The sequence below is a fragment of the Microtus oregoni genome, unplaced genomic scaffold, assembly GCF_018167655.1.
Source record: "Microtus oregoni isolate MIOR12 unplaced genomic scaffold, Mior012 000008F_ref0000371, whole genome shotgun sequence".
Classification (NCBI taxonomy): Eukaryota; Metazoa; Chordata; class Mammalia; order Rodentia; family Cricetidae; genus Microtus; species Microtus oregoni.
In genome coordinates this window covers 4790397-4813208 of record NW_024543067.1, presented here as the reverse complement: position 1 = coordinate 4813208, position 22812 = coordinate 4790397, and the positions used below count along the sequence as shown (strand labels likewise).

Below are 22812 nucleotides of genomic sequence, written 5' to 3'. Positions count from 1 at the left end.
ACCTTTAGTCCAAGCGCCAAAGAAGCAGAGGCAGCTGTATCTTTGAGTTTGAGGCCAGTATGACTTAAAGTTCTAGGACAGCCAGAACTACATAATAAAATTTGTCTCAAAAAATATAGAAGTGAAGCTCTGAATGACTAATTGAGTAAATTTTAATTTCTTTAGAACTGGAGTGAGTGTATCAGCCAAAATGATCAAATAAATCCAATTGACCAAAAGAAAAATCTAGGAAAAAAAACCTTAAAACTGTACACTCAAGCTCTTCAGGGACAGTGCTCAGAAGCACTCATTACCATACCATCATAGGCTTTCCTGCAGTACAGCCTCTAACAAAACTCGGCTGTCTCAACCCAGCAACAGGGTTATCTACCTTTATACATGCGGTGTATGCCCAGGCCGGAGTCCTTAAAGACAAAGCTCACGCCAGCAGGTGGGTCCCATGTGCCAAGCATGTCTATGCAGTCCATGCAGGCTTTCCTTACTGAGGAACAGAAGTGTTGTGAAAGTGTTGAAGGCACAAGCACACTACCAGAGAGTGAAATAAATGTGAAGCTTTTTTAAGTAATAAAAGTCAAGGTTTGGTATATAAAAAGAAAAAACTCTCCACATGAGAAAATGCTGGGAAGTTATCCCAAGCTCACAAAATAACTGAGCACAGCAGCCCACAGCTAAGTCTAAGGCATCACTTCCCCGTTCTGAGGTCACATCAAGTGCTGCTGTGTGTACCAGCCTCTGTAACACCTTGAAAGCAGTTTTCAGAGCCAGGCACTGGCTGCCTTTAATCCCAGCACTCAGGGGGCAGAGGCAGGCAGGGGGATTTCTATGAGTTTGAGTCCAGTCCTGGTCTACAGATGTAGTTCCAAGAGCCAAGGATACACAAGCCCTCTCCAAAAAACAAGAAAACACAATTAAAAGAAAAGCAGTTTTCAAATAATTCGCATTTGAAATTGGAGTGGGGGCTCTTAATTCACAACCTAATCCAGCGTCTGAGTAGCAATGCAGCTCTAAGGACCCATGTAGTATGGAGGGCTATCAACAGAAAGCAGTCTGCAGGGGCTAGTTACAATGTCAGCACAGGTGTGACCTAGCCAGGGGACACTGAGTTAGCAGAGCACTGCCTGGGTGTGCCTACGGGTCCAAGCCAGCGGCTCCCAACCTTCCTTCCCAATGACACACAGCTTTAAGAGAGTTCTTCATGTTCCGGTGAACCCCAGCCATAAAATTATTTTCAGTGCTATTTTTTAAACTGTTATTCTGCTGTTTTGAATTGTAATGTAAATATCTGATATACCGGACATCAGATATGCTAACTGCCACAAAAGGAAAAGGGTTGATTAACCCCCAGATGCACAAGTTCAGAGCCACTGGCCTTGGCAATCAGAATCTGAATCTGTCAATTTAGAAGCTGACTGCTCTCAGCAGTGTTGGTAGCTATCATCCGATCTGTTTTTGATTTTTAATTTCAGGAGGGGGTGCTTGGATAGCCCAGGCTGGCCTTGGATTTACTATGCAGCCAAGGCTGGTCTTGAAGCCTTGATCTTCCTGCCAGCTCATCCTACGTGCAGCATGCACCTGAATGGAAGACAGGCAGGTGCAGGGACATCCGCTTTCTCCAGCTCCTATCAGCACTGCCATTGTGTTGTCTTGCGCACCAGCAAAACCCAACTGCAGGACACCAGCCTTTTCAGGTCTGCAGCCTTGCTTTCCGCCAGCTTTCCCACTCATCAGTCCACAGACTTTCTCATTCCTGTCTCTCTCAACCTAGTTTACTGGTCCCATGTTTCTGGAGAGCACCGACTCACATAAGTTCTCTTAAGAAGTACAGAGGAGAAGTAAGGGCGAGTTTCCCAATCTTTGCACCATAGCAAGATAACAGTTGGTCCTCCCGAGTCCACGATTCCTCATCCATACACTCAACCAAGTGCAGATCAAAAGTATTCTAAGCTGGAATAGTGGAATAGAGACAAAGCCACCGCAGACTACACGTCAGGTAACAGGCCGGGCAGACTCACTCCTCACCCTCATCTGAAGATACACCTGAGCTGACCATGTACATTTGTCACCTAATAGTGTTAACAACTACTTAGAGACCATTGATTGGATATTGCAAATCATCTACCAATAAAACATGGGCATTGAACAACTTATACACAAAGACATTTTATGAGGGGTTTGGGCATCTAGAGACTATGGGATTCTTGGAGTAGGGAGATCCTAGAAGCAACTTCCCATGGGTATCAAGAAAAGACTTGTGTAACACGCAGGGAGACGCTACCTATCGAATCCCAGGAAAGAAACTCTGAAAACAAAGTTATTTCAAAGCAGTTAACAGGAACAACATGACTGGGGCAGGAGGCACAAGCCTGGATGACAGCTCTTTAGTCTGTTCTGGAGGATGACTGTGGATGGCAGAGACCACACTACACACTGGTGTCTGTGCTAAGAACAAGATCTGAGACAACTATGCAAACTAACTAGGCTGACAGGGAAGTCATGGGCTCCCGGCAGGACCTGCTCTGTTCCCTGCCTCATCACCACCCTGACCATTTCCTCAAGCAAAATGAACCTGGGAAAAGACACGGAAGCCTGGATCAGCAACTGCTCTCCTCTTTCTCTCATTCTGTGACCCCAGGCCTCCAATTTCCTGATGCACCCACTAACATCCCTCATTACGCCAGTGTGTTCTGGACTAATTCTCATTGCCCTATTCCGAGAACTATGTAGCAATGGGCAACTTTAAAGCAGCCCGAGGCCAGAAGACCAGCACAACAGCAAGAGATGATCCAGGGGAGAAGGCAAGGCTTTAGGAACTTGTGATGCCCACGTGAGAAGCAAACGAAGTGAAGGCCTGAAGTCAAGTGTCCCAGTATGCCAAGGCGGGAAGCAAATACAACGTGGCAAATGAAGCATGGCCAGAGAACAGGGAAGGCTGACCAATCTGTGCCAGGCTTTCAAAGCTTTCAGTCTGTTCAACCCACAGTAAAGCTCATCTGCAGACATAGCCACTAAATGTGCAGTGAGCATTTCACCCCACAGAACTGGACTTTTAAACTGTCTAAAAGGTTACACAGAGGAACTTTGTCTTGAAAAACAAAATATGAAGACTGTGGCCTGATTCAGAACAAACCATAAAGGACATGGCCAGGAAGTGCTCACTCACCCGTTTCTTCAGAAAGCAACCACTGCTTGCCCTCTGGTCTTTGCAGTATACCACGCTTAGGCTGGGTACTGGAAAGTGTCTTCAGGAAACTCCATGTGTTGGCTGAGAACCAGAACCCTGCCACTAGCCTCCTAAATTACATCAACCAATTCCTGATGAGAATAAGGGCTGGAGATGGAAGCTATGGCACTTCCCATCAATACCTGTATATAAGAATCTTAAAAAATGAGAAATGCCATGTCGGGTGTGTTGAAAATACTTTATAATCAATTCCCTAGAATTCTAGCCATCTAGTACAGGGAAAACATAACAGGGTAGAACATTTCAGTACTTTTAAACAATGAGACAAAATATTTGACTAGAAGAAGGTAAAATAATTTTACAAATATAAATTCAGGCTTCCTCATATTTTCTACAGAGCAGCTAAACAATAAAAATACTAAAGAGGCTAAGACTCAAAATTCAATAGTCACATTAAGAGATTTACCCCAAACTACCTGTAATTTTAATAGTAACAGTAACAGCAACAGACTTGAAAGCCCACTTCACTCATGTATGGAGTCTTGGTTGAGGAAGAAACGGCCACACTGGCCCAAGCTGTCCTCTGGAAATCATTATTCCTACAACTTGCAGTTTTGTGTCCAAGGACACAAGTTCCACGTCACTTTCCAAAGAATCAGCAGCCACTATTTTTGTCAGTTCCGTGGCCAGTCTTACACAAATATCCTGAGCCATGAGGGAACAGAGAATGTCATGAAGCAAAGGGAAGTGTTCCCTATCCCACCGGAAATGAGTCACCCTTCTTCCCCAACCCACTGCTGCTCTGCCTGGAAAGAGCAGTGCACTTCCCAGCCCTGTTTAATTCTCCTGAGACTTCACACATGATTCATTGTAAGCCACACCAGCAGTACACCTTTCAACAGTCTGCCACATTTACGGAATAAATACATGAGAATTAAGCATGGCAATTTGTGAAGGAAAATCAGGGTTTCGTTTATTTTCATGAAACAGGTTATGAGCGCATGAGGAGCAAGCGAGTCACCACCGAGTGGTGCTAAGGACACTGCAGGACACTGAGCAGGGTCTGCAAAGCCATCTTCCCACATGGAATCACATGGTGGGAAACGTTACTTCTTTCAATTCAGGAAAAGACGACTTGACAAATTCAACAAGATGACACGTGGCCCCTCTTTATCAAACAGCAATACTAATGGCGGGGCTTCCAAAGAAAATCAGAGATGAGCAAATTCCAAATAAAAGCCAACACTGTGATTGAGATTTTTCTTTTAATATGCCACGAGATATCTTGATTGTATATTTTCCAAAGTTCTTTCCAGCTGTATTTCCCAATCATACAAAAGTTTTCGCCCGTCTTTAAATGCAGTAAACTTTTCAAAATGCTTTTCTAAATGCTGGAGTATAGCCCCACCCACCTCCTCTCTTTGAAAGCAATGTAATACTAATAGATTTAATGGTAATACATTCTTATCCAATAAAGACATCCACAAGTATCAGAAGCCAATTTTGAAAGATTTGCTAATTTTGAACTGATTCAGCATTTTGTGGCTTTTTTTCCCCCAAAGGCAGCAGTTTGACTCATGACCTGCTGATCATTGCTACTGAGGAAAGGGAGGGGGAAAGAGACTGAATGATGCATTTCTTCATTGGCCCCAAAAGTGCTAATTTCACAAAGGGATACATCAAAAGCAAACATGCAATGGTTGTTTTAAATTTTTTACTGCAATACAACAATGAAGTAAACAGTAATTAGACACCTACCAATCTCCCCCAAACAAATAAAGAATGTAAACAGGAAAATAACTCTGCCTATATGTGTACAGCTTCTCAAATCATGTCAGAGGGTCTCACATTCAATAATCAGGAAATTTTAAAATAGCAGTAATTATTTTCATTTTAAGAAAAAGTCCCCCTCTACCCTCCCTACCCTAAGTACTGAACATGAAGAATGGGCTTCCTTTTGCATCAATTTCATATTTGTGTGAAGCAGCAACAATGACCATCAATAATTTGGCATTTCTGTTTACAGATGCTCCAATTTTGTTTCCAATTTCAAAAAGCCATTATCCAGTGTTGCCATAAAACAGACTATAGATTCTAGGTAGCAAAGATTCAGAAACCAATGTTAAGTCAAAGAAAAGAGAAAGCAGGGCATCACACTAAATTTCTGGATCTAATATACTAGAATGAAACCCAGGAAATGTTACCTACTGTTTAGAAGAATAAAGACCTGCAAAGGCGGATGTTTGGTTGTCTAGTATTTTACATTGTGTGGATCTGCAGCATCTGCTAACTGAAGCAGACATGCATGGTATGTATCCCTGCCCTGTGTCCTAGCTCCCTCCCTCCCACCCCCACCAACCTACTACCGTATACCAAATATTGTGGATATGAGCCCAAGTCACCCCAGACAATCCAGTGAACAAAGTTAGTGTAATGCACTGGTGAGTGAGATACAAAAGAGTCCCTTCAATCTTCGTCAAAGTTCTGCTGTAGAAGAAAGTTGGCAGCCAAATTCTCATTCTTCTCACAAGCAAAATATGCTTGAATCACAAGTCCTTCAGGAAATCCTAGTGCCTTTAACTGGAAGAAAAGAAAGCAATTAAACATACAACTCATCGATTATGGTCTAGTTTGCTTTCTATACTAGGACTGTAGCAGTGCCACTGAACACCTCAAACAAACAGTACCACAGAAAATGCTCCTGAAAAATTCACAAGTTCAGCCCCATTTGAATCTAGATCATTGTTCAACACTCTGAGGGTGGAGAGAACATTTAATAATGTCCAAAATTTTTTTACACATTGTTCCAAATCCATGAGATTAAACCAACAGGCACAATTATGTTAAACATCTTCTGATACCCACACTTAAAAACCAATAAGTAAGTAAATGAGCATGTAGAAATCTGGGCTCAAATGGCTTTAGTACAGGAAGGGTTGAGAGAGGGAAAGCACATGAAAAGACCTTAACTTGCACATCAACTTTTTGTAAAAATGAATACTTCATTTCTTAACATAGTTTGTATCTTTAAACACTTTATATTAAAAGGGGGTGACCAACTACAGTACCATTGCACGATGTATTCTGCAATAAAGACAGTGTTCCCCATTCGTATGTACTTAAATTTGTAGCATTTTTGAAACACTAATAAGCTATTTAGTCTACACTCTTATTATTAAAATTATTATTATTAAAATTACCTGAGACCCAATACTTAAACACTCAAGTCAAATAACAGCTTACTTTTCTACATACGATTATTACTTCTTAGTCGGATGAATACCTTCCCTAACCATCAACAACTTTCTATTACATAGTACTTAAAAGATAATTATTAGAGACAAAAAATACCCAAAAAAACAAAACAAACAAAAACAAATCAATCAACAAAACAATCAAAGTAGAAAAAACTAAAAACATGAACGTGCTGTTTTTAAATCACTGCTTGGTCCATTAGCTCTAACTTCTTTTAATTAATATTTTATTTTTTTACTATAAAAATAAATGCCAATCCAAATTTCCACTCCCTCCACACACCCTTTCACATGAACGTGTTTTCTAAGTTGTGTCCAAACTAAAACAAGGTTAGTTGAAGTAACAGATCAAGAGATGGGACAATCCAACTACATTCCTCAATGAGACATAAACTTAATTGTTACCACAGAAGAGGGATGTTTTTATGACTTAAGAGGGGACCAAGAAGACATGATAAACATATGTAGCAAGAAGCCAAAAATATATAAAACAAAAAAGTATCACTGGAGAGAGAAATCAGCATTTCAGCTATATCTAGAGACTCCAATGCCACCAGTACCAGCAACAAAAGATACAATCAGAAAGAGGACCAACAAGGAAATCAAAGGAATTAACACTATAAGGCAACTAGCCTTGACAGCCAGAAAATGTTTAACAAGAGCATATTACAGTCTCAAATATGTACAGGATATGTTTCAGGAAAGATGGTCCTAAAACGAGACTTTGTAAGTTTAAAGAACAGAAGTTATGCAAACTCATTTCTGAGACTGTGATGGGACGGTGCTTAGAAGTGTGTAGGCCTAGAGCTATACACAATTCATATTAAGACAGGCCCTGCAGGGGTAGGATTCAGTCCTCAAGAATATGTGAGGTTCTGGGTTCAATCCCAAGTGCCACCCACCAAGAGTGTGTGCATGTAAGTGGGTAGGGTCGTTTACTGATCTAAATGCCTACTTTAACAAATTAAAGAGACTAAAACCAACCCAAAAGCATTTTTGAAGGGGAAGGGTTAGTGGGGCCTCCTAATTTTACTTAAACAATTTTAGTTAAAGAGCTTGAGACTCTCATGGAACTCCACCCAGCATCAGTCCTAGGTGGTAGCCTTGCTGGGGAACTGTTCCTCTGGCTCTTTTATTCACTCATAATTTTCCCAGTAGGTAATGAGCACAATGGCGGTTGGGGGCTGGATCTGGGCCTGGTGGAGCCTTCCTGAGCCTATAAAAATATGAGCTGGAGAACAGAAATACAGAAAAAAGGCAGTACCCCATCCGTGTGAACACCTTCAACTGTGGTTTAATGGTTGTGTACTCAAAGGGTTTCACAAGATAACCTGTGATATATATTTTAGCAGGTATTTTATGGAAAAGAGAAAGTGCTATTTTTTGATTGACTGAAATTAAGTTCTATATAGCCTGGATATATAAACAAAAAGCTAATGTTTTGCTACCTTAAAAGCAAAACAAAAAAACTAACTCAAAGTCAACCAGCAGGGAAATAATAAAGACTAGAAAGAAATGCAAGAGATTTAATATTAAAAAACAAAACAACAAAACAGTAACTTTAAAAAAAAACTGAAAGAAGGGAGCTGGGAGGAATAAGGGAAGGGGAAAATGTGGTCTGGATGTATTAGAGAATATTTTCAATAAAAAGCACTGAAAAATCAGTAACTGACAAATTAAAATGGTCAGGAAAAAATTGAAGATTCAAATTGCTAAAGTAAGGGATAAAATTCAGCAAACATTACTGCCTTTCCGACAATGAAAACTACACAAAATGAAATATGTAAGCACAGAAACTCCCCCAAGGAACATGAAGGATGGGTGGTGACTAAGTCTATCAGCTCTTCAAATAATCAAGACCAATTCTTAAATTCTTTCCAAAAACACCCTCCACTCATTCTGTAGAGTCACAATTCCCCACAATACAAGACACCTATCACCAGGAAACTATGAAGCAGCAGCTGTTTTGAATATAGGCCTAAAAACACTCAACCGAACCCCAGAAGACTGAATCAAACAACATCATCTACTGATTAGTGAGATTTGCTCCAAGAATGCAATGTTGACTCAATATACACAATAAAGTACTTCTTAGAAGACGATCACGTGACAAACTGAGAAAAGCAACAAATGTACCACCTGTTATGACAAAAGCTCAACAACCTGACACCACAGAGGAACACCTTCCTTAACCAGAAAACACCACAGAAACAAACAAATGAATTCAGCAAGATTTTAAGAATCTAAGATCAACACACAAAACTGTTCTTTGTAATTACAAATAGTCTTTGTAACGTTTATCTTATTTTTAAAAATGAATATTTTAAAAATAAAAAGAGTAATTACCAATAGCATAAAAAAGAATAAATATTAGGAATAAACTCAAAAGTAGTACAATATTTTTAACTTACACCACTGAACTGCCTTAGTAAGAATTAAGTTGTTTTGTCCTCTTTGTTTTGAGATAATCATACTACATAGTCTAGGCTTCCAATTGCACCTCCCAGGAGCTGGGATCACAAGCTGCTCATCACACCCACAGACTTAAGATTGTGAACAGCAGTCTCAGGGGGCTCAGTGGTGCATGCTGCACTCCCAGCACTTGCAAATGCAGGCAGAAGAATCATGACTTCAAGTTCACCCTCATCTACATATCAAGTTGAAAGCCAGCACAGGATTTGAGGCAAAACTGCCTCAAATGACAACCCCTCCACCCCCCAAAAAAAAAATCAAAGAGGAAAAAAAAAAGATACAGGACATTTCTCAAATGCATCTCCTGGCTGAACATAAATAAAGGCTCTAAACTCAGCCATCTTTAAAAGTTTCACCCCTAGAAACTGGACAAGCTGATCCTGAGATTTACACAGGATGAGAGATCTGGAACATCCACAACAATTTTAGAAACAAAATTGGAGCACTCAACACCTGATTTCATATTTTCTTAGAAACCTGAAGTAAAGGCAGCGAGGAGTGAGGTACTGGCCTCAATGGCATGTGAATAAACATGGACCAAAGCATTAAAACTAAGTTCAAAAAATAACCCTGACACATCCATGGACCACTGATTTTTTTACAGAAACACATAACTTCAACGTCTTTTCAGCAAATGGTGTTGGGATACATGGATATTCACATGCAATCTCACTCATATTCATTAATAAAAGAACACAAAATAGATCACAGACCTACACATAAGAGCAATCTGTGAATTCTTTCTAAAAATTAGCATGCCTTACTTTCACTTGGATTAAACAATGCTTATCTACAATGCAGAAATGAGAAATCAATTTAAGCCTAGACTCAAAGAAAATGAAAGCCAGACATGGTGGAGCACCACACCTTTAATCTCAGCACTGGAAGGAGAGGCAGAGACCGCAGATCTCTGTGACCATATAAGAGTAGAGTTCCATCTGATTTCCAGCTCAAAATACTTTGTAGCAATAAATGGGCAAGTATGTTACTTTCCTGTCTACAAATGTAAGAATGAGAGGTAGGTTTACTGATCAGAGTTTAACAAAATCTAGGTTATTGCATTGCTCAGACCTGCACTGGTCCATTATTGAGGACAGATAGTTAAAATAGGTAGTGTCTGATGTTTATTGTATACCACTCTTGCATAATTCGCATAGATATTTATTTAACATTTTAGGGACAGTAGTGAAGTAAAATTTGAAATTATTTTGAATTAGGTATAGTGCTTTAATATTCTGTGTTTTATACCAATGAGAACTGTAATCCATTAATATGTATATATGATTTATAAAGAAGGCCCTTTGCTGTAGAGGAGGAGGGCACAAACACAAAGAGTAAGAGGTGGGGCTACAAGTCCTTACTGCAGTTGCTAGGGCAAGGAAACAGAACTGTTTCTGGTGTACAGAAATGCTGCAGCTGCATCCCAGCAGGAGCCACCAGCCCAGGTGCTAGAGTAGCCAAGGAACTCAAATCTACTTTGACTTCAACTCACCCGTTCTATAGCTTCTTTTTCCTGAGGTGTTACTTGAATGTAGTTCATGTGCCCACTTCCAGCATCTGCAATTCCTCCGCTGCCACCTCCACCGCCACCTCCGCCTCCTCCACCTCCGCCACCTCCTCCTCCACCTTGACCACCTGCTTCCTGAACCGGTTCATTTAGCATCTGGATAAAGTGTTCCTGGTGTTGGCTAATTTGCTGTAGTGATTTGAAAAACACAAGCAAACACACCATCAACACACCAATCATAACTGTCTTCAGGAAAAAGATAACTCTAAATAAGAACAGAAAAGGCTCAGCAAGCATGGTGATTCACTGAGGCCGAGGCAGAACAATCACTGAATCTTAGGCTTGCCTGAATCCAGTAACAAATTGAATTTAGGGCCAGTCCTTTCAAGTCAAAAAGGAAAAAAAAGAAAAGGAAAATGATTTTTTTACATTATCATTAAAGAAACAAAATAGTTCTGAGAGGCAAATGGAGAGAACGCAAATTCTGTAGTATAAAAACAACACAACATTACAACTCCATTTTCCAAATTAGCAAGGATCATCACCTGCAGCAACTGAGGGTTCTCTCGACCTATCTGCTGTAGCAAAGCTGGAAGCAGGGAAGGATTCTGCTGGATAATTTGTCGCATCTGTTGAAACTGAGGTTGATTCCTTAAAAATTCAAGGGGGTGACCTGAAATACATTTTAAAATAAAAGTGGTAAATACATAACAAAGAGGGAGGGAAACCATACCTTCAGACAGAAAATACTTCAAATGAAAATGACTTGAAAAAAAAAAAAAAAAAAAAAAAAAAAAAAAAAAAGAAAATGACTTGAGTTCTCAGGTGCAGTAGAAAAAATAAGTCACAAACTCTCTAAACCCCCATGTGCTCCTTTGCTCTGCTGAAAGTTTTACTACTAGCAAATGGACAGAACACTAAGAAGCAAATTCACTCACAATGCCCTGTGAACCATTACAGCAAATATAAGAAACTGGTGTCCTGCATCAAACGGTAATCATGTTATTGTGACTGCTCACAAAAATATATATACACACACATAACATATATACGCATTATTCCTATTTATGTGTCATATTAAAGTGAGACTCGAGACTAAGCTACCTAACAGGTGATGAATAGAAATACTAAAATCGAAGCCAGAGCTGTGCCTCCTCTTTTCACTATGTAACATAGAGTCCTGACTGACTGCCAAAATGAGAGCAAAAAACACACACAGCCTTTCCAAAATTGGCAGTCCAATCACCAAGATTTTTGTAGCTTTGAAATTGCACAGTCTTTTCCCCGCTTGAGACAGGGATTCTCTTGTACCCTGGGGCTCTCTGGGAACTCCGCTGTGTAGACTAGGTTCCCTCAAACTCGAAGATCTGCTTGCCTCTGCCTCCCAGTGCTAGGATTAAAAGCACACACCACCACACCCTGCCTGCATCTTATGCATTTTTATAAAGTGAGCCTTCCATACTAAACTCAAACTGTGAAGAACCAACTAGTGAAGTAAGCTCTGACAACACAGCAGCACCAGTGTGCACTACCACACACGTGGTTGAATCTCTCTCTCTTCTGTGAGTGAGGACACGACTTGAGACATATCCAAACCAAAAAGATTGTTTCAGATCAAACAATCTTATACTCAAGATCGTCTGCCGTCAGAAACAGTCACTACCTCCAGCACTAGTTGCTGTCGTTGCCGTTGTGGTCGCTGCAGCTGCTGCCACTGCTGGAGACTGAGGAGTTCCAGTACTCACTGCTTGGGGAGGAGGGTCAACCACAGCCTGACTTTCTCTATCTCCTGGGATTCCCTGCAACACAATTTCCAAGCTTTCAGACATCTCACAAACACACGGGCTAAATATTATACACAGTAAAACATTTGTGGCTTATTGAACATCATTGTCTACACGTAAAATAACATCTATGACATCAAACATAAAAGGTTATCAATCTTAGATGGTTGATACTGTGTAGACCCCAGTGCTGTATGCATGTACTGTATGTAAGGCAGCACAGTTCAACAGGATTTTCTACAGTAATAGATGTACTATTCAGGAACAACCACAATCCACACCCAATTAGACTCTAAGAATATTAATAACTAGGCATTCCCTCTGTATGGGTGTCCCAGACGACTTTCCTGAGTTGTCACTCAGCGAAACAACATTAGAACATTTAGAGTAAGAGGGTGACGGCTCTGAAGTGACTCCTGGCGGTAGAAGCGTCTGACGAATGAATACCAGGCATCTCTGGCCAAGGAAAACAATCTCTACTGACTCATGTTTCTAAGCCAAGCATCATCTAGGAAGTGCCTCATATAAAATTTCAAAATTGACAAAATAGGTATAAAATAAATTTCAATAGTTTAAATTTCAAATGATGCTTTTTGTATGTTTCAAGCACTTGTTTTTTTTTTAAATTATTACAGCTTAAAAGTACAGAGTTTTTATTTTGATGAACAAGATTAAACAAATGGCAGTTATAGCTATTTAAAAATCCATCAGTCTTAGACTTTATCAAGTGGTGGTAAGTCCATTTCCTATTACACACAAGGCAAACCCACTTTAGGAAAGACAGGCAGTGAGCAGTGGCTAACAGTGCACCTGCACTACAGGTCCAGCCGGCTCCTGATGGGGAATCACTGAAGGCTAAGACTACTGACTGGCAGGTCCAGGGTCCAGAATTTCCGTCAAATTGTCAAACAGAAATGGTAATGGTTCTTTTGCACTAAATATTTCATAACAGATTATGTGAACAACTAAAATCTACTAAGATGTCAGCCTACTCTATTAGAAAGACACCCTCTCCAGAGCTCACAGGTGTGGAAGGCACCACCCAGAAAGCCACTTCATAACTCACTGCCATGGCATTTTCTAATGAAAATCACCTCAGAATCTTTTCAAAGGGTACATTTTATCAACACAAAATGTTAACAGCAAACTATCTAGCATATAGTATTTGCCACTAAATTGCTAACTCATCTTTTAAAATCTTAATTTCTTTAGAGTTTGATATTAAAGAGAAAAAGTGAAATATACTTCTCACCATTAGAAGATACTCCACAGCTCTGTCGGGGTTATTGAAACTGGCTCTCAGGGCCGCAATTACTTGCTCTCGTTCGTAGCCCATTGACATGATCTCAGTTATCATATTCTCGTAAGATTGACCTGTCACTAAACAGGTGTGGGGGGGACAAGGAAAAAGTACATGAACATTCAAAAACCATTCTCTCCACACCTCTTAACTGTATGATGTCTATAGTGTCTCATATACTGTTGTGTTAAGCAAAGACAGCAGTATGAAAGTCAACAAGTAGTCAGATGCCCTCCCTCAAAAAGTGTCCGTGTTCTAATCCCCATAACCTACAAAATACATAGATTATGTAACAAAGGGAAGTGTCTTTCCAGCAGATGGGCCTGATGTCATCAACAAGAGAGACAGAAAGGTAAGAGACAATGAAGACAAAACAGAATGAGAGCTCTGTTGTTGTCTTTGCAGGTGAAGAACCGGTTTGCAAGCTTTTAGAATCTGGAAGTGATAAGGAACTAGATTCTCCCAGTCTCAAAAAAAAAAATTATTGACTTCTTGATATCGGTCAGAAAAAAACCGTGTCAAAAATTCTGACCTACAAAAATGGCCTGAAAATTGTTTCATACCACTAAGTTTGTGGTAACTTACAAGAGCAACAGAAAATTAGGTGGCTTTATAAGCACAGTAGAAATATCAGCTACAAATACAAGGAAGAATTCATAGGTCAGAGAAGGCAACCTGCCCAAAACAAAACACAAATGGGTTGTTCTTGTAATCTTACATTTGAAAGGCTGCTCTGAGTTTAAGGTCAGTCTTAGCTTCAGAAGTTCAATGGCAGTATAGGACATAAAGACAAGTTCTAGCTCACAAGAAACAAGTCATTTTTTGCATATATTTCAAACAATCAAGTCTGGTGTGATAAGGTTGGCTTTTATTTTTTTCTTTTGACACTTTGTATTTTCAAACTGATGGGGAACAAGTTAGCAAGATACAATTTCACACCCAAGGATGGGATTACTTGTGTTGTAAGTGAGTCACTGGGCACAGGCAATCTCCAATCTTCCCAGGTGGATGTTATCTTGCCTAAAAGAAAGCTACACCCACTCAATTCACCTCTATTAAAACTATCTTCTTTTCCATTTATGTTCTGGGTACCACTGCCTTTCTTACCACCCCAGAATTCTTCACCCCCAACTCTGCCCTCTAGTTTAAATGACCAGCAGCCATATGCCACCAGTAAACAACAGCAAGCACACTGGTGCAAACGAGTGAGGGTACAAAGACTTTTGTAGAGGCTGTAGATTTCCTGTTTGCAGTTTAAATAAACAAGTCTGCAAATTCAGAGGAAGATGAGTAGCACAATTACAGTGGGGAATCCCTACAGCACACATGGAGTATTTAGCCATTCCCATAGTCTAAATGTTTAACTGTGGCCTAAAGCAGAACCACAGAAAACACATAATTATAGAGTCAGGAATAATGAGACTTTACTAGAATGCTTGAGAAAAACGGTTCAAGATACAGACCAGGAAAAGAGGTATAACAAAAGCCAAATGGGAAGCTAACGAAGTGGGGACTCAACATAGCAAAGAGATTCTGGAATTACAAAGCTGAGAATGATCTAGGTGACATAAAGACATAAATATAAGGGTGCTAGCATTCCTATCTGTTGGCTTCTTAACCAAGTCATAAATTGTTCTGATTCCTACACTCTGAAACATGAGCAAAATTATGTTATGTCTCTCCTTAAAATGTGTGTAAGTAAAATCAACACCACCACCAGAAACTTAGACATAGCAGTATCAGCAGCAAAAGGCATAATTTACTTGGCTCCTGCTCAATAGCACCAAAACACTCTATTGTGGCAACACTGGTAACAGCCAGAATCTCCAATAAACTTAGACACAAGTGCCAAGTGGCTCTGGCTCTGAAGCTGCAAAACGGTTATGCATTCTCTATGTAATCTTCTCCAGTTCTCCCCAAATCTTTGTAACAATTCTCTACAACTTACAGTTTTCCATATATGAAATAGTATGCCTTCAGTCTCATGAAGGGATACTTACTGATAGTATTTGGAGGCAGTTTTGTCCCAGGATGGTCAAAAGATGAAATTCAGAATATGGTACACCCAGGAAATCTTAGTTTGACTATTTAAAACATCTACATTTTTTTTTCCTGTCATTAAATACAACAAGAATTCCAAGGAGTTAAAGCCCAACTAGCTCAGAACCAACTTGTAATCCCAAGGGTTGTCAGTGCCGTCGGAATGTAGCAGCAGCTACTGCTGCTAAGGAGCCAGAAGCCAGTCACAAAGGGGAGTGCACCTATCCCAGCCCTCCATCTACACAGGAACAGGGATGCCAGCCAATAAACATAAAAACATGAATTGTATCAGAGGTTTAATAATAGGAAGAAAAAATGCTAACAGATTAGAGATGAAGGGAAAGGGGAAGACTTTATTAAATAGTCAAATCAAAAGTTGGGGCAAGAAGGCCTTTTTGCTATTTGCCCATATAAGTAACAGGATGCAGCCAGAAATCCAGAACACCAGCACACTGGATGAAAGCTGGGGGTGAACAAACAAATGTGAAGCACATAAAAGAAACCAGCAAACCCTTCCAAAGGCACTTACTTCTGCAATAAGCCTATACACAGACCAAACTTGTTAAGACCACATACATAGAAAACTCATAATGGGAAAATAATTAGCTTCAAAGGAGTGTGCTTAACTGCAAGAGGAGATTTTAAAGAATTTAATATGGAAACCAAAGTCTCTAGTACTATGATCTAAATAAGTCATGTGTAAGTGACCATGAAGCTGATTACAGTGTGATCCTGAAGGTGAAACTGCACTGTCTGATGACTTCTTTTGTAAGTTAGACACTCACCAAGGGCACTTGTTGCATCTTCAAAAAGATTTGACCGGGAAGAATCTCCTGGTGTACTGTAAAGGGTTTTTAGAAAAAAAATCACATTTCAAAAAGTATGCAAAATCCACTTAAATTATTATAGCAACTAATTTCTAAAGAATTCTTTATTAATGCCTACAGGTAAGTCAGTCTCTTAGAGATTATACCCAAAGCTTTACCTGTAGGATTTATGGTTAAGGTAAGACTACTTCTGAGACTCTGTCATTCTAATTAACATTAAAAAGATATAAAACAATGCCTTTAAAGAAAGTGTGCTCTAAGAAGTATGAGAATAACCCATAAATCAAGTCACAGCAGAAGAAATACCAAAAGTAGCCACCTGTAGAAACCAAATGAGGCTGGCGAGTCTTTCACAGTGAGGTTCTCTGAGTAAATTTCCAACAATGATAGGGAAAGAAAGCACACAAGTTAAGGAATACAGCATACACAAAGGAAGAAAATGGGGTGAGGTACAGCTCTTTCTAACCTAAAGAAAACCAACTGTAAAGGTATAAGGTCCTGGGTTAAACCCAGGCAATGCACTCACATGCACATGTGCATCCCTATGTTTCCGCTTTGTGGGGAAATCAGAATTAAGTTAAAATAAAAGGCTGAAATATAAGACTATAAAACACCACAGAGATTCTGACAGTGGACACACAAAATCATGTATGACGAAGTAGAGGTGAAGCCATCTAGCGGAATCTAGAGGAATGAAGATAGAAAATGGGAGGAGCAATGAAAGGGGGTGGAGTTATAGGACAGACTTGCCCAGTATACAACATATACTTATGAATACTAATTAAACAACAAAGCAATTACAATTTTTACTTTATTTTCGTGTAGGTGTGCATCCCTAAGTGTATGCAAGCATGTGCACATGTGAAGTGCCTTGGAGGTCAGAAGAAGCATTAGATCTGGACCTGGGGTTACAGACAATTGTGAGCCACCATTATGCGTGCTGGGAACTGAACCCCAGATCTTCTGCAAGAGCAACTAGTGCTCCTAACAGCTAAGCCACCTCTCCAGGTGTGACAGCAGTAGTAAACTATTACACGCACTCCATATATTTATACTGCATTCCAATTTTAGCTTTTAAATTACATTTTTTAAATGGACTTGTGTGCAAATGTGTATCTGTGTGAGCACATATGGATAAACAGAGATCAAGAACTATTTTCTTCTGTTTCCTACCCTGTTTAAGAACCTCTCTGTGACCTGGGCGGTGGTGGCCTATGCCTTTAATCCCAGCACTCAGGAGGCAGAAGCAGGCAGATCTCTGTAAATTTGAGGCCAGCCTGGTCTACAAGAGCTAGTTCCAGGACAGGCTCCAATGCTAGATAAAAAGGCTGTCTTAAAAAAAAAAAAAAAAAAAAGCAAAACATTATTTTGCCCTTGTCTTTCACTAGTTTCTAACTTTAAAATATTAAAAATATTTAATATTAAAATGTTAAAAATAAATCCCTTTAAGCATTTAAAACTGTAATGTACTTTAAACACCATTCCTCATGTCATGGATGTGCATGTATGCACACAGATACTTCTTATGTTGTCCTACAGCCTCTGTCACATAGTGGAAAAGTCCTGACTGGGTGTGGCAGAACACTGCTGTAGTTTCAGCACTCAGTAGTTGGCCTGCTCCAAGTTCAACGACGACAGTATGGTAAAACAGATTTCGGGTTGACTTAATGTGTTGTTAAACAACAATGAACTCACAAACATAAGTGCAGTTTCCTTTCTTCCTTCCTTCCTTCCTTCCTTCCTTCCTTCCTTTCTTTCCGGGATTTAATATATTTTGTCTATATATGTATATGTACCACACATAGGTCTGGTGCCTACAGAGGCCAGAAGAGGGAGTCAAATCCCCTGAGTAACCAGATAGTTGTGAGCCACCATATGGGAAATGGGAAGTGAAAACAGGTCCCCTGCAACATCTCTCCAGCCCACAAGTGAAGTTTCTTTATGGCAATCATCAACAGTACCCTCTGCACTGTTCACAGGTAGTTTATCAAGAACAAAACTGACATGAAAAAACAAATTATAGGAACAAAATGTTTGGCCAGCAGTGATGGAGAAGCCTTCAGTGTACCTCCTGACACCTATTCGCTGAGTTCTGTGATTTAAAGGACACATTTATCTTGCCTTCTAGACCTTCTGTCATTCTCTCCAAAGTTACACTATTTTGAGAAAAAAAGGACAGCCAAGTGTACACTTCAGTGATGTAGAGAAGAGCGTGGCCCCTGCACAATGACATGCAAATTCGTGAAGTGTTCCATATTTTAAAAAGAGACTAAGCAACTAGTATATAAGTCCAACTAAGAAGTCTACAGTTAGCCAGACATAGCGACACACACCTTCAGTACACTCAGGAGGTAGAGGCATGTGCATCTTTGAGTTTAAGACCAGCCTAGTCTACAAAGTGAGTTTCAAGATAGCTAGAGCTACAAAGAGAGACTCCATCTCAAAAAACCAAAACAGACGAAGTCTGCTTTTCTAAATCACTAGCCATCCTTTTCTAACTTATTGACTCTCTGGAGACCTAAAATGTTAATTTAAAATTTTTATTCTTTGGCAATTTCAAGTGTGCATGTATTCACTGTATCATGACCATATCCACTCATCTGCTGCTATTTCACACAATCTCATACACATATAATATGTAATTAATGTTTCTTGATTATATCCACTCAACTCTCTGCTATTACCTGTCCCTCAACTCTCCCCCTCCCACCTTCACGTCTCCGCTAAATTCCTCTCCCACAGACAGACTTCGACACAATGGTTTAAGCTGATTCTAGTGATCTTCCACTGTGCAAGAGCAGAATGCATTCTAGATGTACATGGGGAGAAAGGGTTTAAGTTAGACAATGGTGTCAAAGATGCTGGGTGGGGGGTAAGTGTTCTAGGTTAACATAAGAAATATATTCCCTAAGTTTTGTGCTATTTCTTAGTAATGGGCAGGAGATTCTACACTCTCCCAAAATACAGCTGACTGTATGAGACAAGGTGTCAGAAGATATTTGATTACACTGTGTAAAGATATGTTACTGTGACTGGCTTAAAAAAAAAGCTCAACAGCCAATAGCTAGGCAGGAGGTATAGGCTGGACTTCAGGAGAGAGAGGAAGGAAGAAAGAAATGGAGAGGTGCTAGGAGACACGGAGAGGAAACAGGAGGTGCAAGAAGGAAGAGAGGTAATGCTACATGGCAGGACATGGATTAATAGAAATGGGTTCATTTAAGTTGTAAGAATTGGTTGAACAAGCCTAAGCTATAGGCCAAGTTTTCATTAGAAGTCTTTGTGTCATTATTTGAGAGCTGGCTGGCAAGACAGAAAAGAATCATCACAACATGGAAGCCACATTTAGGGGCAAAACGCTAAAACAAAGTGTCGGGGTCCAGTGGCAGCCAGGACCATAAACTATTTCTCTGGACCAGTCCCCAACATAAATTAAAACTATTTTTCTCTTGACTGGCGTGGAGGCGCAGGAAAAGACACAACTCACATGTATTGCTAGCTGTCATGTAGGCTAAATTAGCACTTCTTTTCAGGCATCCTCCAAATTAGAGAAGGAGCAGAGCAACACCCTGACCTTTTGTCAGGCTAGCGACAGCCTGTCTGGAAGGTTATGTGACCACTTCAAGTACTAATTATGGCTTGATAGCCTGGCTGCCACACCACCTTTTTGTTCATTACTTCCATGCTATATATTCACTTGCCTGCCTACTGGTCCCTTAAACAGTCTCAATCACCAGAGCCAATGTTAAGGTGCCACAGTATAGTGTTCATGAAACCTTTATTTTAAAAAACCTTTAATAATGCCCTCCAAATGTAATAGTAGTGATGCTAAGGAATGAAATACGCTGGAGAAGCTTTCTTTAGTGACTGAATGAAAGCTCTCAACTTAACTGGGGGTGGAGGGGTACAGACTAGCTAATCTACAGGACCATCATACATTTTAAGACAGTATACTTCAAAGACTTATTTTTGGAGACAGGTCTCTCTATGTAGCCCTGGCTGTTCTGAAACTCACTATGCAGACCAGGCTGGGCCCAAACTTAGAGATTCACCTGCCTCTGCCTCCCAAGTGCTGGGATTAAAGGCGTGCCAACTACACCTAGTTCAAGAAACATTTTTCTTTCAGACATAATCTTGCTATGAAAGCCCATTTTGCCTCTGAACTTGCAATTTTTCTGCTTCGGCCTCTGAAGTGCTCAGATTAGCCATGAACACAACAGCTGGTTCACATCCTAATCTCATTAGTAATTAATCTCTTACTATGCCTAATTTATAGATTAAACTTTACCAAGGGCATGTCTGTATATGGGGCAAACCTGCACACACTGCCAGAAACCCCACAGATGTTTTCCATGCTTTCAAAGCATTTCCAATCACTGTCAGTTTTCCGCAGTGGCTGGCTCGGACTCCTAGTTCACGTAACTCCTTCTACTTGTGTTCCAAGCTATAGCTCAGTCCAGTTTCAGATTGGCTGTAATAGAACTCATATTTTAGATAGCCCAGGAAATCCCAAAATTACTATGACTAAATCATCTGCTCTGCCCATAATATTATCACTGAAGGAACACCACCCCAAATCACCCCACAATCCTATAAAAAAACAAAACAACAAAACCCTGCAATTCTTCCTGATTCTTCACATTTGATTCACCAGGTTTCAGTGAGGAGTGATGACTTTGGTAACAATGAGGAAGAGCTCTGGCTAGGAGGCTGTAGCCAAGAGACTGCAAAAGCTGCAGGTATCAGGCATCTATCTCCTGCTGTTTCTAGGTGCTGGGTCAACAAAAGAGGCAAGTAACAGCAACTACTGCTGATCTTACCTGACAGTCACCACACCCGTGCCACTTTCCACCTTAGATAATCTTAGTGTGACCTCCATTTTATAGATGAGGAAAATGTCCAAAGACCTTAATGCTGTTCTTAAAGTATAAGAGCTAACAAAGGTCAGAACAAAATACAGTGCAATACAGCAACTGAATTATTTACTGATATGGAAGGATGCAAATGTTACATATATAACAATGGCCACAAACAATTACGACAAATAAAAATGATTGGCTGCCAATGTTATTTACAATTACTTTTTTTTGGTAATTTATATTTCTTAAACATCTCTACTCAGAAGAAGCTTTCCAACACATCTTTCTAAAAACTCAAAACATAAAAATCTGTATGATAGAATGTATACCTATATTGTTAATAGTAAACTATCAAAGTAGTCACAAACTGGCTGGGAAGAAAGCTCAGTTGATAAAGGTGCAAGCACAAGAACTTGATTTTAGATCTCCAGGATCCACGGCAGGGTGCAGTGGCATGCCTTGTAACTCCAGCACTGTGAGGGTGTTAAAGGGTGGATCCCAAAGGTTCACTGGACAGCCTAGCCAAACTGGCAAGCCAAAGACCCTGTCTCAAACAAATAGGGCAGAGAGCAACAGAGGAAGATACATTACATCAACCTGTGTACTAAACACACAAGCATGGTACATGTACATACAAGCAAGAAAAATAGACATAAGGATATGACACAGAGTTCACTTAGAAATAAAAAATGTGGGCTGGAGAGATGGCTCAGGGATTAAGAGTACTAGCTGTTCTTTCAGAGGACATGAGTTCAATTCCCAGCACCAATATGGCAGTTCACAACTGTCTATAACTCCCGTTCCAGGGAATCTGACACCTTCACATAGACAAAACACCAATGTACATAAAATACAAATAAACTATTTAAAAAAAAAGAAATAAAAAAATGTAACATAGTTTGACTTTTACAAATTCAGAAATATGGCTACTTTGTTATTTAATTTCTTAAAACACAGTCCTTACCTGTCAGCTGGTGCTGGGCTAGTAACCACTGGTGACTGTGCTGGCTTTTCTGCAGCTTTCTCAGGCTGAGTTGCACTAGCAGGTGCAGGTTCAGAAGATGCTGTAGTTGAGGCTGGAGTAGTAGATGCAGGTGTGGAAGTGGGAGCTAAAGCAGGGGTGGGGGCTGGAGCCTGAGCCACAACTGTTGCCGTGGAAGAGCTAACTGCAGCCGTGGTGGGAGCATTCGATGGCTGAGTTGTCGCTGGCACTGGGGCTGTCACTGCTTTGGGCTAGACGTGTTAAAAAAGCAAAGTGAATATAAGGTATTACGTGATCATTCACTGGACGATGACAACAAGAACAGTCTAATAACTAGTAACCTAAACATCATTTTGTAACTGGATGATAAATGATCAACATTAGCAAATGAAAGTGCTTCATTACTCCTCAGAGTTCCTAGGATACATTACATTATCTTAACTATCAAGTGCATTTAACATTAGACTCATCTCAGTCCTTATAGCAATTCAGTATAAAAAAGAACACAAAGGGCTGGAGAGATGGCTCAGAGGTTAAGAGCATTGCCTGCTCTTCCAAAGGTCCTGAGTTCAATTCCCAGCAACCACATGGTGGCTCACAACCATCTGT

The 22812-nt window shown here is 40.1% G+C and overlaps 1 protein-coding gene across 1 annotated transcript in view; it reads right to left on the bottom strand.

Annotated features, from left to right (window-relative positions):
* Positions 1-4427: 4427 nt before the first annotated feature.
* Positions 4428-22812, bottom strand: part of Rad23b (RAD23 homolog B, nucleotide excision repair protein) — a 40156-nt gene continuing 21771 nt past the window's right edge. The window contains exons 4-10 of the mRNA XM_041657434.1: positions 22186-22454; positions 16324-16379; positions 13451-13578; positions 12078-12213; positions 10960-11087; positions 10400-10603; positions 4428-5761 (exon numbers count right to left, since the gene is read on the bottom strand). Of these exons, the coding sequence (XP_041513368.1) occupies positions 5648-5761; positions 10400-10603; positions 10960-11087; positions 12078-12213; positions 13451-13578; positions 16324-16379; positions 22186-22454 (1035 nt within the window). The 3' untranslated portion in view covers positions 4428-5647. The remainder of the gene's footprint in view (positions 5762-10399; positions 10604-10959; positions 11088-12077; positions 12214-13450; positions 13579-16323; positions 16380-22185; positions 22455-22812) is intronic.